Source organism: Neospora caninum, chromosome XII, assembly GCF_000208865.1.
Source record: "Neospora caninum Liverpool complete genome, chromosome XII".
Lineage (NCBI taxonomy): Eukaryota > Apicomplexa > Conoidasida > Eucoccidiorida > Sarcocystidae > Neospora > Neospora caninum.
This window is the reverse complement of record NC_018398.1, coordinates 2,948,224-2,964,796: the sequence shown is the minus strand read 5'-3', so window position 1 is coordinate 2,964,796 and position 16,573 is coordinate 2,948,224. Positions and strand designations below refer to the sequence as shown.

Here is a 16,573-nt window from a genome sequence, read left to right as displayed (position 1 = left end):
CCCACTCTCTCAGGACCAGTAGACTGTATAGACGCATATAAATACGCGTATATTTAGCGGTTCACGTGTCAAAAGGCAACGATGGTGGATCGAATGTTTTCTTCGTCCGGGTGCGTCGTGCTGCGACGTGGAGCAGGGACAACAGACTTGAACTCTTAACCTCGTGTGGCCTTCTGGCTTCACGGTGCTTCGGGCAACGACACACATTCTCCTGTTAGCGTAGCTGCCTTTCTTTTGTCCGAGAGGTCTCAGCAGGGGCCTGCATGCGGTCGAGGCGTGCACTGCCCTTGCTCCGCTCCTGGCCTCAAGCTCTGTAACGCTCTCCAAGTGAGCAGCTACTTTTCTCTGCGTGCTTCCTTCTCACTACATCGTTTACCCCCTCCTCCATTACATATATATATATATATATATATATATATATATGGCTGGTAGTAGGTAGAGATCGCCGGAAAAGAACTTCCGGACATAGTGTGACGGAGCCGTGTTCAGCCTCTGAAAGGATGAGAGAGAGGTAGAAGATAGAGTCGGCAAGAAAGCCGCGTGAACTAGTTCTCCCGATGGTAGATAGCAACGTTCGAAAGTACCCCAAGCACTTCGCGACAGGAGCATATATATATATATATATATATATATACAAATTATATATTAGCATGTATGTATGTATCTGCATGTATCAATGTGTGGGGAGTGAAAGCGAAAGGTCGCAGGAAGGGAAGGAGTCCGTGGGGCGCGAGCGAAGGAGTCGGAGGGAATTCTTTGGGCGCGACGGGCCAGCAAAGGAAAAAGCGCGTGTGACCAAAACAGATTTTAACATGGCAAGAGTGCAACAAAGCGCAGGGACTCGGGAAAATCGACAACGCAGTTTGACAAGGAAACTTCCCGTCAAGGCCCTCGCTTTCCATGGACCGTCTGTCTCCCTGCGTCTTCCGCCTCTGGAAAAAAATGTAGAAAGATAGATCATAAGTCGCAACACAGCTGTCCACACTGGCACACAGACAAAAACGAAAGAGCATGCAAAGTTTCGAAAGATTCGCAGGGTGGAACGCGCTGCCGCGTCCTGCGATACGCGTCCAGTTTCGGACACAAAAATTGGAAACGTGTTCTGCGCTTTTGCGCCGCTAACTGAAGTCACACACAAACGGTCGGCCTCGCAGGTCATGCAAAACCTAGAAAACGCATCTGCACAAGTACATGCGGAAGCCGATCTCACGTCTCCAACAAGGCATACACTTTAAGTGAGGTGCGCGCGAGAAAGAGAACTCTGGTATTCCCTGACAGGGGGTTTCCACGCATGCTGCCGTGGACTCGGTTTCGCGAGTGTCTGAACGCGACTGGCGCCGGGTTCCCCAGCGCGCCCGAATGGAAGGGATCGTCTTGCTAGCCAGGCATCAAAAAATGGCGAGACTGAAGGTTCGAAACCAAACAAAAGAGGCCTTTTCAGGAGCTTCTCGTCTTCGGCGTCTGAGCCATGCGCGTGAGCTGCCTGTGCGCGCCATCTACGCAGCTTTTCTTCCGCGCAGCCACACAGGCGAGCCTGCAGGAAAACGATCTCTTGACGCCCGACAGATGGGGCCTCGGCACATGTCAACAGAACCTCGCGAACGAGACGCCGCTCCCGCTTTTCTCCCTCGCACACGGCGTCCAGTCTCGGTTTTTCGCGAACAGAGGCAAAAAGCTGCTCTTTCATTCCTTAGCCTCTGCGTCGGCTTTTACTTTTTGAGTTGCGAGTGTGTGCATCTTGTGTTTCTGCCTAGTCGTCGTCGCGGGATTCTTTAGACTGTTTCACGCGCTGTCTGTAGGATTCTTCGTCGTCCTCTTCGTCCAACGGGCCGCCGTGGCTGTCGTCTGTGTCCGAGATCTCGTCGGAACTCACAGCCGCCGAGTCAGCAGGCGCCGCGACAGCGAGTTCGATCTCGCGAGGGGTCGGAAGCACCTGACACTCTAAGGTCGGCTCCGGTTCGCTGTCTTCCCTTGCGTCATGCTGCGCTGGCCTCGAACGCAGCGTGACAATCGAGGCAATCACTGAAGAACCTTTTCTCAAGTGGCTCCCCCTCCCCGCCTGACTCGACCGCTCGCTAGCTCCGTCCTCATCCCTGCTTCCGTGCGAGTCCGCCGGGGACGAGGCCCTCTCGGCCGCGCTACCCCACGCGCTGCTGCCGGCCTTGGGGCTCCTGTCTCCGCGCCGCTCCTGATCCGCGAAGGAGACAGAGACTGAGGAGCCCGCCGCGCTCTTGCGGTCGGATACTGCAAGCGCGTTGCCACGCCCAGTCCCCCGAGACCCAGACGAACAGTACGACGTCGTGGCCTTCGACGCGCCCTGTCGCAAGTAATCCTGATGCGTTTGCTTCCGAAGCATCGCGCTAAAGATCGGATCGGCTTCACTGAAGGCATAGCCACGAACCGACTGCCGCTGAGCCCGATGCTGAACCAAAAAAGCACACCGCCAACATCCCTAGAACCCAACCATCGCCTTCCCCTCTCAAAATCTACAGATGTCTACCTATCCGTAACTATATATATACACATACAGGTCTACCTAGAGAGATAAGCATACAGCTATGCCTCACTGTCTATCACTATATATATATATATATATATATTTAACATGCCTTACTACGAAATGTTTGTGGATGTGCACAGGGTGCTCCTTCCGGTTTCCCCGTTGTGTCTCTGTGGGAAGTCCCGCTTGTCTGCTCTGTCCTTTCGCGCCTGAGACGCTTCAAGTGTGCGGATAGATCCGTTCGTACCCTGGATCCGCGGGAGTCTGAAGGGAGACGCGAAGAAGATTCTGGGAGACAGGACGACCTGGAAGCACCTGGCGAATTCACGCTATAGAGAATCGGCTGCGCGCCTCGGGGCGAAACTCCGCCCACGCGCTCGGGGGGCCGCATCGGCCACCCTGAGAGGTTGCCGTTGTACTCCTGCATGCGCGAAAAACAAACGAGCAAGAGACGACTTAACCTGTCGGAACCCGCCAGGCATTTGCACAGGTGGTGTGGGAGACGCGAGAGGGAAACAGGGGCGAGAAAGAGAAAGCATCGGACAAAAGAACAAGGCGCGGAGAGCGACGCACGTGCGCGCCCCAGCTTGGGCGCGCGACAGGACGATTCATCTCTCTCGTCTTGCCACACAGAGCGGTTTAGAAACCAGAAAAACGGGCGCTGAAAACGCTCCTCAACTGCACACACAGGCGAGAAAAAGGACTGCGGGGTGCTCCACGTCCCACGCCTTTTCTGATGGTTTGAGTACCCGCTGCTGGATCAGGTGGTACAGTTGCGGGGCGCAGTTGACCCTGAACGCTTTCCACAGCCAGTCGCGCGCGAGACAGAGAGTCGCCACCGCCGCCGTCGAGATGACGGAGCACGCCGAAGCGTCGATGAAGAGATAGAAAACGCAGCCCAGAACACTTCCTGCGAGGCCGGGCCAGCTCGAGAAGAGGAAAACGAACAAGAGACAGGCGAGCAAGCTGCAAAAGGCAAACAAAAGCAACCACTCGGCGTGTGCGTTTATTTCAAGAAGTTATCTGGGACACAGACATGGAGCCAACCTAAAATGCCGCGAGAGGCCCATCGAGGGAACACAGAAACAGATCGTAAGGATATGGAGGAAACGAGGAGACAAAAAGGCCAAGCGCGCTAGAGACCTTAAACAGGCAGATCCTCTTATCCGCATATATTCTTGATGGAGGCCGCGAAAAAACCATGGTATCACGTAAAGGCAACACAAACAAGTCGCACACCCCATGGACATGCATGCAGATACACCGGAGATATATACACCGAGATCCATGTGTCCACGTCGGCACATACATATTTGCATATATATATATATATATATATATATATATATATATAAGTAAAGACAAGAAAAAAGTATCCGTTGTTGCCGGGGGAAGCTGAAAGCAGTCTGAAGGAAGAGAAGCCGCACCTGATGTAGAACCCCGCCCAGATGATGGAGGTGAGGTAGTACGTTTCCAGAAGGACCTTGATGTTGACGACAATCATGTTCATCATGAACATTAGGGTTCCCACCATCCAGATGTCCATGGTCTGAAGGGCCAAACAAGACGGGGGGTGAGCGAACTTCCACGACCGGCTTCTCTCCCTTAACTCTCCTCGATCGCCCAGGCTCTTCCTCTCTGTCTGTGTCTCGTCTGCGTCCTATTCCACTCTCAGGATACCCATCTCTCTACCCAGAGCCCGAGCGCCGTTCGCAGCACGCAGTCTGCCTGTCCCTGGTACTAAAAAGTCGAGGCCGCCCAACCAGGCTCAATACGCTTCAGCCTCCTCTTCTCCCGTTACTTCCTTTTACCCCTTCTCTTTTTCCTCCCGATTGCTGGCATGTTTCTTTCCTCTTGGGGTCCCTCTTACTCGGCCAGTGGTCGTGGGGACCGTGTGGTTTCCAAAGACGAACGTGGGAAGGAGAAAAATGACCACAGCCTGCCACACGCCGTTCAGCATCCACTTGAGGAAGACACGGAGATTGAGGTACAAGTCCAGTTGGCCGCAGCGGTACAGCTGTGGATACTTGAGAGCAAGTGTCCTGTCGACATCTTGGTCAAAGACCCCGTAGAGCGTGATCGGAATCTGAGAAGGAAAGAGGCGCCGGAAAAAACACGGGAAAGTAAATCGCAGAACAGGTGGGAAGGCAGGAGAAAGCCAAGGGAAGAGAGCGTGGAAGGATAGCGGAGACGAGAGGTGGGACAGGGACGAGAGGTGGGACAGGGACGAGAGGTGGACAGGGACGAGCACGCGGGGCGAGAAGAGGCAATAAAGAGCAACCAAGTGCCGCGCAAAACGTGCAAAACGCGAAACCCATGTATCTGTGGATGGGGGAAGTCGAGGCAGCATGTCTGATTCCGCTTTAAGCAGAAACCCAGACGTTGCGTTCTCTCACGGTGCCTTCCCCAGGCCAGGAGCCTCCGTGTCCAAGAGGGACACAGCGTCTGCGGGGAAAGAAGAGCGGCTCACGGCAGTGAAAACGACGTTGTACATTTGGTAGAGAAATTCAAAGTAGAACTTTTGGCCAGAGAAGAGGGAGATGTAGCCGAAGAAGAACATCGGCAGAACGAGAACCAAGTTCTTGTAGAACATGTAGAGCACCAGCTTTGAGATTCGTCTGTAGTTCCAACTCCCGTGTGTCAGGAGCAGTGGCAGAAGGAAGCGGAACTGCACTAGGCCGTAGTCGGCGCACTGCATGCAAGTCAAAAACACCGCGAGATTCGCTTCAAAACTAGATGCTTCCAAGAGGCGCGTCGCCAGCTGGCCGTCCGCAGCCTGTGTCTCCGGATGCGAACGCCCCTCTTCTGCTCTCCAGCACCAGTGTGTTACATTACCCGCACAGCCACGCGTACACACATCCGCGTGCACCGAGTGCCCCACGAAAGCGTATGCATGCACAGCGCGCTGTTGTGTTTTTTTTAATGCAACGGTAGAGAGATGTCGACGGGTGAGGACGCGCACGCAACGCTGCAAACACCGATAGCTGTGTGTAGCGCTTTCTGACCGAAACAGAGATTGGTGTGTGGAAATAAAACAGTTGTTACAGACGAAACCGAACCTCGCCCACCACCCTGCGCTAGGTGGACCAGTACGCGTTCGTGCCTCTGGCCGTCTCCTGTTTGGAACGCCAGGCTGGCATAAAAACCCTCAGCATTTCTTCTCGTCCCTTCCCTTTGCGGGACCGTATACGTTTGCCAAAACCTCAGAATCCGGTGTTAACATGAGATTCGCTGCATTCTAAAATATCAGCAGAGGCGGGGGATACAGCGCCCTAAGCTTCGTGTGCCTCTCTGATAGTTCTTTCCGTCCTTCCCTCTCCACCCTCTCGCTAATGCGCCCCGGCCTTTCCGCTGCATGTCTCCCTCGTGACCGGCTCACGTTAAACGCCTGCATGCCTTCTTCCCCCTTCAGCCCGATGCCGATGTCCGCCGACTGGATCATGTTGCAGTCGTTCGCGCCGTCGCCGATCGCCAGCGTGATTTGCTTCTGGTGTTTTTTGATCAGCGAGACGACGGCCCCCTGAAAGCGAAAAAAGAGTGGAAAAGGAAAAGGCGAACGCAAAAAGCCGTCTTCTGCCGCGACGCAGCGGCAGATATGTCCAAAAAAAGAGCGGGAGCCTCGAAGGCCTCGGAGGCGCAGCAGAGCCCCAGGCCTTTCTTCTCGCACAGAAATGTGCAGGCGGCAAAGGGGCAAGCGCCTCCGCAAACGATCTTCAGTGGCAGCGTCTCCGCGCGCACGCACATGCAGCTGCCGTTTCTCCAGTGGGAAACAAAAAAAGGGAACCCGGAACGGCTTCAACTTCGCGGGCGTGGAGGTTCCTCCTTCCCTGACTAAGGGGGCCCGGTGGAGATGCGTGGGAGAACCGAGAGAAAGAGGATGGGAGAAACAGAGAGAAAGAAACAGCAAACGGTAGACAGAGACACAGGGACGCACACAGAGGGAGAGAAGGAGAGAAACAGAGAGGCAGCTCTCCTGCGTCCCGCTACAAAGAACAGTTCCATGTCACCCCCCCAAGAAGCGAACTGCTCTTTCTTGCTGGTCTTCTTCGCCGTTTCCTGCGCGGAGGCTTCTCTCTTTCCGTTGGCTATCCTTCGCACGCCTTGATTCTTCCCTTCTCTTTCTCTCCCGTCTTTCTTTTTGCTCTGTTGCCCAGGTGGGGTCTTCTCTGTTTTTCCCTACCTTTTGATGGGGCGTCACGCGGGAGCAGATGACAGTGACGCACTTGGTGCACACGGAGACGAACAATTCTTCCATATCAGGTTCGAGCATCTGCTGGAGAGCCTCGCCGTCCACAACGAGCGCGTGCGCTTTCCACTCGCGTTCCTTTCCCGCATTGTTTGCATCGGTGCTCTTCTGCTCCTGCCCGTTGAGCGCTTTCGCTTCGTCGCCTTCCTGCATCGCCAGGAGGGTCCTTTCCTGGTCTTCCAGGCGCTCGCGCAGCAGTGCCTTGTCTCGGTCCAGTTCCTCCCATACGTACGTTTTCTGCTTCATGTTCCCCGTCAAGAGAGACGTGGCGAATCCAATGTTCACTGCCGTCTCCACCTTGTCCCCTGTCAGCATCCAAACCTGAGGCAAGGCGCGCACACACGAGGCAGCAAACGGCAGAAATGGAGAGAAACAGAAATACAGAGCACGAGAGAGAAAGAGAGGGAGACAGACAGCGATGGAGACAGAAAGTGAGGGAGACAGAAAGAGAAAGAAAGATGGAGACAGAAAGACGGGAGATAGAAAGACGGAGAGATAGAAAGACGGAGAGGTAGAAAGACGGAGAGCGAAAGATAGAGAAAATTTTAAAGAAGGAGAAATAGAAGGACAGAGAGACGCGAGGAGGAAGAGGAAAACAGGGGTACACGGCAAAAAAGACGCGACGCGAAGGATCGCAGGGACTGAGGAAACACACTGGCAAATAAACGGTTCTTTTCCGGGGGCTCACCTTAATGCCAGCGGCTCGCAATTTCTCAATGGTATCCGCCACTCCGGCCTGCAACTTGTCTTCCACGCCGGTGATCCCTTGTAGCTCCAACTGGACTTCTAGACGCTCAGCCACTCTACAAAACATTCAAGTTTTCACAACCATGCATCCACACGCAAATGCACATGTTGTTGAACATACACATATATGCGCATATATATATACACATATATATATATATATATATATATATATATTTGTGTGTATGTGTGGGCCTTGTTTGGGCGTACGCTTCGATTTGTTCTTGTCGGCCGACGGTGGCCCTTTCGGCTGCCTGGTAGGCGGCGAACCACGTGACGAATTCTTCGTTCTTGACCTCGCGTTTGGCGATGCACAGCGTGCGGAGACAGTCTGCGGCGTATTCCTCCATGGTCTTCAGCATCTGCGTCTCGGCTTCTTCTCTGCGTTTCAGAAGCGGGACAATGACTGTGTCGGCGCCCTTGGTGAAGAGGACGATGCGCTTTTTCGTCTTCCGCTTCGCGCTCTTCCCCTCGGTCTCGTTCTCGCCCGCAGAGGCAGGGTAGTACACCTCGCAGAGCATGCTGCTTCTCTTCCGTTTGCTGGAAAACTCGACAGCGGCGAGAACCCGCACGCGGACAGTCCTCCCCAGCACCGCGACTTCCAGCCCGTTGGGTGTCTGACCCAGAAACTCGATTCCAAAGTGACGAGCGCCGTACACGAGGGCGCCTTCGTCGGGGCTCGACGCAGAATATCTGCCAGAGAAAAACGGAAACGGCCCAGCGGAAGCAAAATGCAAAACCCCACCTTCCGGGGCTCAGCATGCATGCAAAAAAAAGGCTTTTTCGCCACGCACACCAACGCCCCTCGCCCTCGATGGACGCAACCCGCAGCAGGACGCGAACACCGCGGGACGGGTCCCGCAGATCGGAAAGAGCCTCCCGCGGTATTTCCTCTTCTTTTGCGCTGAGACACCTCTTTCCGAAAACAAATCAATCCACGAAAAAGGAGCATTCCACTACGCATGCACCACCAACGACGCACGCATATATATATATATATATATATATATATATGCATTCATGCATCTACAAACATGCCAATAAGTGTGCATTGCAATGCATGCTAATAGATACAAAGCGATTTGGATAGGTGGACCGATGTGTAGACCAATCTGCATGTAAAAGCGCAAGTATGTGAATATGAAAGTGCAAGTAGGACGGCCTCTCTTTGTGTACCTTTTAACTCCGCGTTGGTCCGTCTCCAAAACAACGGCGTGATTGACTGCCAAGTGCAGAAAAAAGTCGACTAAATAAGTGTGCATGGGGTGGTTCGCGTCCTGCAGCTGGCGGCGCAACGCGCTGTCCACCATCTGGACTTGAGGCGTCGTAGGCTCATCCGGGGCTGAAAAACGCGGAAAACACAAACCGTGACAACGCTGGCAATCGACACTCCCTCCACAAAGCCAGCGTTCACAACCCGTTCTCCTTCACACAGACACAACAGATCTGCAAACATTATATATATATATATATATATATATAAATGTTATATATATGTATATGAGTCAAAGTACACATGTATATATGTGTATATAAATCTAACCCTAACATAAATGTATCAGTACATATGCCTACGTTTAGATAGACGCATGTACATACAATGTAGCGCAGTATGATCCACGAGATGTGGGGGCGGCTCAGAGGGTATTATTTTTAGACGAGGGCATTGTTTTTGGACGAAAGTGAGGCGACACGAGAGTAACGTCGCTCTAACACACTCAACTCCAGCAACAGGTGCCAGCCCTCCTCGCTACATGCACAGATTCCGACGCATCGGTGCATCTCGAGACACAGAAAAGCGCAGAGGCGTGGAGAGAAGAGAAAGAGAAAGGGGCGGAAGAAGAGAAAGAGAAAGGGGCGGAAGAAGAGAAAGAGAACGTAGCCGCCTTAGGGGGGTGCGTTGCCTACAAGGAAGAGGATCCTGCGGGATTGGAAGGCCCAGACGCCGCAGCGCCTGCCTGCGAATCTCAGTCAGACCTTGTCCATAACTCAGTCCTGAGGAAAAAAAATCAGAAAAAAGGGAAACGCAATCTCTTGCGTGGCTCTTTCCCCAGCAGAGTTTCGCTTCTCTCTTCTTCGCCACAAAGCCGAGCGACAATGCCTGTACATGCTTCTCCCATCCCCTCACGGCATGTCGCTCGGATTCGCTTCTCTCTGTTCTTGCTGCGATAGAGCCGAAACAAAGAATGCAGAACCACTTCAACATCGATGTAGCGCGAGACGGGGAGAAAAAGGCAGCTTCACGGAACCTACGGATCACATTGGATTTTCGCCCCAAGGAAACTCACAATCGCCTCGCCTCGGTTGCTGTCTTGGGCGTTTTACCTTTTGTGTTTTCTTCCGCCCTTTACTCTCCCGTGAACACGGTTTCGGAGTTGCCTTGTCTACACAATTTCTTTAAGAACGGCGTGTGCCTCAGAAAGCAGCCTGAATCGTCTTCTCCCTTTCCCCCGCTGGCACTCTCTTCGTAGCCTCCCTCTTCTTCGCCCCCCAAAGGATCGATTACTCTCCTTTCTTCCCCCCCTGTTCCTGTTCTTCTCCCGAGTTTCTGGCCTCTTTCTTCCGTCCCCCTCGTCCTCCTCCCTCCCCTTTCTTCCTCTGCCTTTCTTCTCTCGCTGTCTCCATTTCCGTCCTCCATGTTCTTCCTTCCCCCTCGCCATCTTCTCTTCTTGGTGTATCCTTCTCGTTTTCCGGCTTTTCTGGGGCTCCTACCTCGAACGCAGCACTTGCGGAACTCCATGACGTTCGAGGTCATCGTGCCGGTCTTGTCGCTGAAGATGTAGGCCACCTGGCCGAGCTCCTCGTTCAAATCGCTGGTCCTCGGCCACGCGCCCTGTTCGGGTTTTGTCCTCTCTTGCCGAGCCTCGAAGCCGAGAGACGCGTCCTGAACTGCGCACGCGCCGTCCGACGCGCTCCGACATGGCGGCTCTGGGACGCCCGAGGCGAGAAAGTTCATCGGCTGTCGAGAACTCGCGCCGGAATCGCGACTCGCGTACGTCGGTTCTTGCTGCGGCACCGACGAGTACGAAGAGCGCACAGAGGTCCGCGAATCGGACACTTCTCTGCCCACTGCGCACGCCGTGCGAAACTGCCGGCACGCGCCTGCAGCGCCCAACGACCAGGCGCCGCATGCCTCCGACTGCGAGGTCGCAGAGCCGCGAGGCAGTCGCGCCTCCACCAAGCGAGCGCGGCGTGCCGACCGCCTGCAGGGAAGAGACGCCCCAGAGCCGCTGTCCCGTCGCCAGAGAGTTGAAGCCAGAGAGCGAGTTAGAGAGTGTAACGGTGTAAAGACGCCGGAGACTTGCGCGGGGCCTGCGATCGCCTCCGTCTCCGACTTGTCTCCGACGCAGCCCCAGCCGCTTCTCTCTGAGGGCGTGTCGTCGCCAGGAGGGTGCGGAAGGACTGCGGCGACACCGCGCGCAGCTGGTGAGTCTGAGGCGGGAAACGCCCGGAGAGGATCCGAGCCTGACAATGTAGAGGCGAAAGGAGTCTCCCCGTCTTGAGAGCGAAGCAGCGACTGGCGAGCGACGCTCCTCTGTCTACAGAACCCCGCGAGAGGCACGCACCCCTCGACGGGGCTCTCCCCCCCTTGTCTGTGCAAAGGCGCAACTCGTGCGGCGCAGACAGCCCTCGCCCACCCCGAGGAACCCGAAAGGCAGTTGGTGCTGGGAGCCTCGCTTGCTGCAAGAGTTTCTGAGAATGCCCCCAGGACGGGGCTCGCGCCGTGCTCGCCAGCAGAACGATAAGAAATGTCTTTCGACCGCGAACGTCGTCTCTCCCTGAGGTCTCTGCTGTCTCGCCTGGGTTCGCTTCTAGAATCTCCCCTGGATCCACTTCTTGAATTTTGCCTGGATTCGCTTCTCGAATCTTGCCTGGATTCACGTCTCGAATCTTGCCTGGATTCACGTCTCGAATCTTGCCTGGATTCACGTTTCGAATCTTGCCTGGATTCACGTTTCGAATCTTGCCTGGATTCACGTCTCGAATCTTGCCTGGATTCACGTCTCGAATCTTGCCTGAATTCACGTTTCGAATCTTGCCTGGATTCACGTCTCGAATCTTGCCTGGATTCACGTTTCGAATCTTGCCTGGATTCACGTCTCGAATCTTGCCTGGATTCACGTCTCGACTCTCGCCTGGATTCACGTCTCGAATCTGGCCTGGAGTCTTCTCGGCGAGGCGAGCGTCTTGCGTCGTCGGAGTCTTCGGCCTCGTCGCGGCTCCTGCGGCTCTTCCGTCGCCTGTCTGCGCTGTCTCCTGCCGGCACATCACGCAACTGGATCGCGTCGGAGAACGCCGTGTCGGTGCCCTCAGCCGGGCCCAGCGCGGAGCCGCGCCGGGAAGAGACAGAGGAGACAGACTCGGCGGGCCGGGGCGAGGAAGCGGTCGACTTTGGTCGCGGAGACATCGCCGTCGGCGACCGTTCCGGCGCCCGGGGCTCCAACCCCTTCATCTTTGGAACCGGGTAAAAGAGCATGCTGTCATCTTGCGCGATGAACAGCGACTGAAGCGCCTTCACCATTCCCATCTGGAGAACGAGGGAAATCGGCACCAAATTGCACGTCAACACCATCCACGTGAAAAAGTTCAAAATGCCTGCAAAAACACACCAACACAAAAAGCACGGGAGGCAGTGGGAGACGAAGGAAACACAGCGAGACGGAACGCGGGAAAGAACGAGAGGGGAGGAGGGGGGAAAAAAGAGAGGCAGACAGAGCATGTGCGAGAGAGACAGAAAGTGTGAGAAAGGAGAACAACAACGAGACAAAGACGGCAAAGGGAGCAGAGGAGGCGGGAACGGCTTTCTATCTCATTTCCCTCTTTAGCTCGAAACCGCACTTCCACGCACCTCCCAGGAGAAAGACCACACGGCCGGTGCCTCCCCTGGGCACGCAACCGCCGCCTTTCTCTCCAAACAGACGCGTTTCCTCTCGGCCTCTGCGCTCTCTTCTCCCCTAACGCCTGTCCCCCTTCCTCTCTCCCCCCTTCCTCTCGGCCGCCTCCTCGCGACGCGTTCTGTGCGTGTGCCTTACAGAAGACGACGGGGCTTTCAGAGCCCTCGGCAGCACCCAGGTACGTGCGGGCCTTGGCCGTGGAGTCGAACATCAGGACCGTGTGCCCGATGGAGACGCCCAGACAGAGCAGCGTCTGGATCAGCCAGATCGACAGTGTCAGCTTGTTAGTCAGCCGTTCCACGCGGGAGCTCTTCCGCGGCGGACTCGAGCTGTTCTGCAAAGAACGTTCAGAGTGGACTCGCCAAGAAATCCGGAACTCGACAACGCACCTTTCCCCCTTTCCGGTCTCCCCTACAGTCACACAGAAACATCTGTATGTCCAGGCACCTATATACATAATATACAGATATACGAGTCTGTGCCGATGCGAACCCTCTCTGAAAAACCGTGTATCTGTTTCGACAGATCTAAATGTACATCCATGTGTATATATATATATATATATATATATATATATGGAGGGACGTTGAATAAATAAGAACACGGCTGTGTGTACCAGCATATGTCTCTTTTCTCGGTACACGCGTGTTTTTATCAGGATCTTTCGTGTATTTTCTGTAGACAAGCTACAGGGCCCACGTGTCTGTCTCTCTGTCCCGTTGCGTCTGCCTCTCGCTGTGCATGTGCGCGGAAGTGTGGCGCATCTGTCCGAGTGTTAAGTGCCGAGTTGCGTCCTGTGCGTCTCCTACCATTTGGATTTTTGTTTCGACGCCGGTGTAGACGACGAGTCCGAGGACCCATTCGGTGTTTCGCAGTTTGCACCCTCTGAGAAGAAGCTGCTGAATGGAGAAAGCGGCGTCAGCTTGCGGCCAGGTGACGATCATGTGGCCGTTCACTCTTCCGGCGAACTCGAGGCCACGGTCGTGCGGGGCGAGGGTGTCGCCTGTCGTCTCGCCCAAGTCGCACATGGCTGCGTCGAGCTCGAGGACGCCTTCGTACGCGTTCAAGTCGCGGTTCGGAACCTGACACCGGAGGCGACCTCTGCGCGTCAGAAGGTAGCAGACGGAGAGCGGGAGGCAGCTTCCGAGCCACTCGAAAGTCGTGCGGTGCGTTTGCTTAAGCTTCAGATTGGTCTCGCCGTCGAGACTCGCCGTCTCCACGAAGGCGCCGCCGCGCGTGTCGGAAGTCGCGAGGAGGACCATGTCGGCGGGGAAGCACTCGTTCTTGAGACAGAGAACGATGTCGCCCACTTGCACATCTTTCCACAACTTTGGACAGATCCCCAGAGCCCGACACTGCGCAGGAGTGAGCCCCAGCTGCGTCGCCGACGAGCTCTCCGCATCGACAACCTCGGCCGGAGGCATCTGCAGGCAACAAGCGACAGGCAGCAAAGCGAGACGCGAAGTTGGGAGGGGGATATATAAGACGAGGGGGGAATAGGGCGGGGGAGATGAGGAGCGGGAAGCGGAACACACACCGCACGCAGGCAGGTGAAGAGAGACGCGCAGAGAGAGGCAAATGCACAGAACGCGACAAAAGGAAAGACCCGTTCTTGGCGCACGTACCTCTGGCGACTGGTTCTTCTCTCTGGTCTCTTGGGCCACTTGCGTCGCGTCCCTCAAGCGCTTGGCGGCCTCGGATCGGTCGCTCGGCTTCGCAATGCAGTGGGTTACCTAGCGACAGAAAACAGAAAGCGAAGCACCACTTTTTCGGAAAAAAACGGAAACGAAAAGAGGGGCGCAGTGCCGAAAAGGATAAAGGGAGAGACCCGAGGACAGGCGGCAGTAGAGGCGAGAAAAACGACAGAGACAGTCTCGAATCGAAGAGAAGGCCAAGAGGAACCAGGACTTCAGAAGGGGAGTCACCGTGAGAGCGAAAACAGCGAGGGACGCAGAGAACAGCGAGAGACGCAGACAGAAAGGAGAAAGCGAGGCGACCGGAACGAGGAAAGAAGAGGGCTGGGAACACGGGTACAGACCTGTCCATTTTCGATGCGATCGGATCGATGGCGCTGCCAGTCTTCGAAGGCATCTTTCGCCGCGTTCACCACGAGAACGATCGAGAGAGGGAGTGCTAGGGTCGGGACGCCGTTGGTCGTGGAAATCTGCCAAGAGAGGAACGAAAAGGCAAACTGCAGTGAAGAAGGCGTCGCAGCGAGACGAGGACAGTCATAGGTGCACTGCGAGCAACAGAAGGAGACTGCGCGTAGGCAGACGACCGACTTTCCGCGGAAAGGCGCGGTAAGCCGATCGGAGCCGTGGCAGAAGTCGAGGCATCCCAGCAAAAGGCTGAAAAGCAGAAACGCGTGCCTCACCTGGGGAATCATTTGCAGGCAACAAATAACCGCAAAGTACATGTTCGAAACCTTGTGGAATTGCTCCCAAAGGTTCTTAACCACAAAATTCCAGGCTGTGTACTTGGACGTCACAACCGCGTTTGTCGCCGTCTTCATCTCCTGCGTCTCTCCCACCTTCACCACCCACTCCTCGAGAGGCCTAAAATACACAGGAGAGAACGCGAAGGGAAACCAAAATGAAAAACGGAAAGGCATGCAGAATCCGTCCAGGCTCTGCACCCATATGCACATCTCGCCAGAGAAATATCGAGACGCACAAATGGACACGCGGACGGGAAACGCCCAACATGCGATGCAGGCTCTTCGTAAGAAGATGTGACCTACGGACAACACAGAGAGATCTAGTCTTATGCCGGAGCACAGGATTCTCACCCTCCTTTCCTTACTCCCTTTCTCTAACTCCAGTATCTCATTCTACCTCTCCTGTGTTCTTCCGTTCTCCCTCTCTTCTCTCTTTCCCTTCTCTCTCTCCGTCTCCATCTCTCCTATGTCATATTCTCTCTCTGTCTCCTGTTCTTGTTCTCTCTCTCAGTCTCTCTCCGTCTCCCGGTTTGCTCTCTTACTCTTGCTACGTCTCTCGGTTTTGTCTCCCTCGAATGGTCTCTCCTATCTCCTTTCTTCCTCTTATCCTCTCTCCGTCCGCTGTTCTCTTTCGTTCTCCTATTCTCTCTCCCTCTCTCCTGTAATCTCTCCCTTTCGGCCCCTGTCGCTTTCTCTCGCGTGCTCCCGTTGCAGCTCTCACGACTTCCCCCTTTGTCGCCGCGCTCACGACTCGCAGGAAATATTTCGAGACGCGGTTGTGTCCGCTTTTCTGCTGTGTTCTTCAACAGGCCTTTCGGGCGACTTACGGTGCCTTGCTGCCTCCGAGCCCCATGGTTACGACGCAGAAGAGAGCTATAGGCTGCCTCCGGGAGCAGAAAGAGAGAAAGATCGAACCGAGAAAAAAGACAAGAAGTGCGTTGGACAAAAGGTAGGAGAATCGAGAGACCGACAGACAGAGAAAAGCGCGGCTAGAGAGAGAAAGAGAGAGCAGAGAGGGGACGGGCGTGCAGGCCTCTATTGGCTCTGTTCCCTTTCCACATTCGCAAACAAGCGAGGTGGACCCGTCGTCCGAACGCCATGCACAGCCGCGCGTCGTTCCAAATCTTCTTCCATGATCACACGCCAGCAGATTCGCTCCAAGACGTCATCTCTCTCCTCGCGTTCCCTCGGGTCACGAGAGAACCAAGTCGTGGCAATTCCCTCGCCGCCTCCGCGGAGACGGATTCGAGCGCAGTGCGCGCCGACGAGGTGCGCGAAACGTTCCGTCCCGCCTAGGCACCAGTGGGCACCTCCGCTCTGCAGGGAAACTCCTCGAGTGTATGTACACTCCTGAGAGCGGGGAAAAAGAGGAAAACGGAAAAGATTTTACAAGACTGGCGGGACCCCGGGCAGAAGGAAGCCCGCAGACGCCTGTGCTCACGCTCGCGGGGAGGGAGAGGAAATCATCCTCTTTGTCTTTCGCCCCCGCGCAGCGGGGCTGGGACAGCGACAGCCTCGATGAGAGAAGAGACACCTGTTCTCTTTGGGAAAAAGGAGGGAAGAACGCGACGAAAACGAACGCGCGGGGGGACGCGAACGTGGCCCGTGCATGTGTTCCCAGTTCGCGCAGATCTGGTGAGCTGGGCCACAGAAAAGCGCACGAGAGCCAGTGCCGGAAAAGTTTGTGGAAATGCGGGAACCGAAACGAAAAAAACAGGGAAACAGTCTCCACGACTCCCCGAAACGGC

General features: G+C 55.2%; 1 protein-coding gene across 1 annotated transcript; it reads right to left on the bottom strand.

Moving 5' to 3' along the window:
• Window positions 1-1,750: 1,750 nt before the first annotated feature.
• On the bottom strand, window positions 1,751-15,678 carry NCLIV_063910 (hypothetical protein; the record flags this gene model as incomplete). Its single annotated transcript, XM_003885942.1, has 21 exons — window positions 1,751-2,422; window positions 2,748-2,921; window positions 3,250-3,466; window positions 3,928-4,049; window positions 4,371-4,586; window positions 4,971-5,192; window positions 5,880-6,020; window positions 6,681-7,067; window positions 7,435-7,549; window positions 7,704-8,186; window positions 8,670-8,835; window positions 9,402-9,488; window positions 10,206-10,925; window positions 11,060-11,769; window positions 11,939-12,089; window positions 12,527-12,722; window positions 13,198-13,812; window positions 14,014-14,121; window positions 14,427-14,552; window positions 14,763-14,943; window positions 15,653-15,678. The coding sequence occupies 21 exons, from the start codon at window positions 15,676-15,678 to the stop codon at window positions 1,751-1,753; spliced, it is 5,835 nt and encodes a 1,944-aa protein (XP_003885991.1).
• Between the last annotated feature and the right edge of the window lie 895 nt (window positions 15,679-16,573).